The sequence below is a fragment of the Austrofundulus limnaeus genome, unplaced genomic scaffold (genome assembly GCF_001266775.1).
Source record: "Austrofundulus limnaeus strain Quisiro unplaced genomic scaffold, Austrofundulus_limnaeus-1.0 Scaffold8, whole genome shotgun sequence".
Taxonomy (NCBI): domain Eukaryota; kingdom Metazoa; phylum Chordata; class Actinopteri; order Cyprinodontiformes; family Rivulidae; genus Austrofundulus; species Austrofundulus limnaeus.
In genome coordinates, this window is record NW_013952410.1 from 5,223,982 (window position 1) to 5,225,442 (window position 1,461).

The following is a 1,461-nucleotide window of genomic DNA, read 5'->3' on the forward strand; positions in this document are numbered from 1 at the left end:
CACTCACATTTCGGCATGGTATTTTGAACAAAAATACCAAGAAAACCCCTTGGGGCTTAAGAGGTTAAAATAAAAATGTTAAATATTTTTTTTAATTGTCTGTTTTTCAAGTATAATTTAAAACAATACTGTATATTGAAAGATCTTTTGCCATGCTCGTCTTTCTGATCTGTCAAGTTTTAGATGTTTACATGATGTTATCTTTTGGCAAGAATGTCTTTGATTTTGCTACAGCCATCCATCTCTCTGCTTTGTTGTTGTTCCAGGTTTGTTCCCTCTCAGCACTAAACTTGCAAGAACCACCCAGGAAACTACAGGGTGGCAGTTCTCCCGAGGTTAGTGACAGAGTTTGTTTAGTGTGACGCTAGCATAGCAATGGACAAGTTTGTGACAAAAAAAAGGCCAAATGAAGYGACCATCAGCCCTGYTATGGAGGACGCTGCGTAAAAAACTCCTGGCCAAGTAAAATCAGGACGTTTGAGGCAGCATACATYAAATATATTCAATAGTGAATAAAARTGATGAAAAATCATTCTAAAAWGTTGATATTATATGTATTGATGTRTTTTGTTGTCRACTTGCAAGGGGGGTCCCCGGCCAGAAGCTAAAGTTGTTTGGGGGGCCTTGGCATGGAAAAGTTTGGGAACACCTGCTCCATGCARCACTGGATGAGTGACAGGACAGGGGCGTTTCAGGAACCAATCAGATTTCAGCTGAAGCCAACACTATGCTTCTGTAGCCAAGCCCCTGAGTTACAAAGAATAAACATTTTAGCAAATTGTTTCAATCAGGGTTGAAATGCTTTAACTTTTTACACAGTACTTTAAAAAAATCCAGCAATTATTTGTGTTATTATATTTTCATATTTACATGACATCTGCACAATTTTGAAATGTCATAATTATTACAACACACCATGAAGTTATTAGTTTTGTGTGTTTTTATATCTGTGCTCTGTCGCCCCCATCAGGCGCTCGGCGGTACTGCTACAACCGGCCACAATAGGCAGTGGGAGTGGACGAGCACGAGCCGAGCGGGCGGTGTGTCTTCACGGGATTCACCGCCGTCCACCCCTCACCGTGTCCGAACCCCCACCTCCCCTGCCCTCCCCCCTCGGTTTGGGAGCAGGAGCCGGGCGCCTGGGAGCTGGATGTATTGATCTGTTTGGTCGCAGTGCTTTTCCGGCGGCTCCTCCATGCGTCAGCTCCGGGGATGGATCAGGAATCCGCTGCGGCGTCTGCGGGCAGTTTAATCTCCCTGAACGAACATGAGCAGAGGTATTACTCAGGTCTCCACGCGCTGTGTCAGGCTGCTGCTGCTGCTGCTGACGCTCCGGGGAAACTGTCCTCCAGCAAAGTGGCGGAGCTGTTCAAGGCGTCTCAGCTACCTCCAGAATGCCTGCATAAAGTGAGTGATGTAGTGTGTGTGTGTGTGTGTGTGTGTGTGTGTGTGTGTGTGTGT

At 45.5% G+C, this 1,461-nt stretch overlaps 1 protein-coding gene across 2 annotated transcripts in view; it reads left to right on the forward strand.

Annotated features, from left to right (window-relative positions):
• The first annotated feature begins 990 nt into the window (after positions 1-990).
• reps2 (RALBP1 associated Eps domain containing 2) overlaps positions 991-1,461 on the forward strand; it is a 65,839-nt gene continuing 65,368 nt past the window's right edge. For both annotated transcript variants that reach the window (XM_014000958.1, XM_014000963.1), the window contains exon 1: positions 991-1,407. In XM_014000958.1, the coding sequence (XP_013856412.1) occupies positions 1,213-1,407 (195 nt within the window). In that variant the 5' untranslated portion in view covers positions 991-1,212. The remainder of the gene's footprint in view (positions 1,408-1,461) is intronic.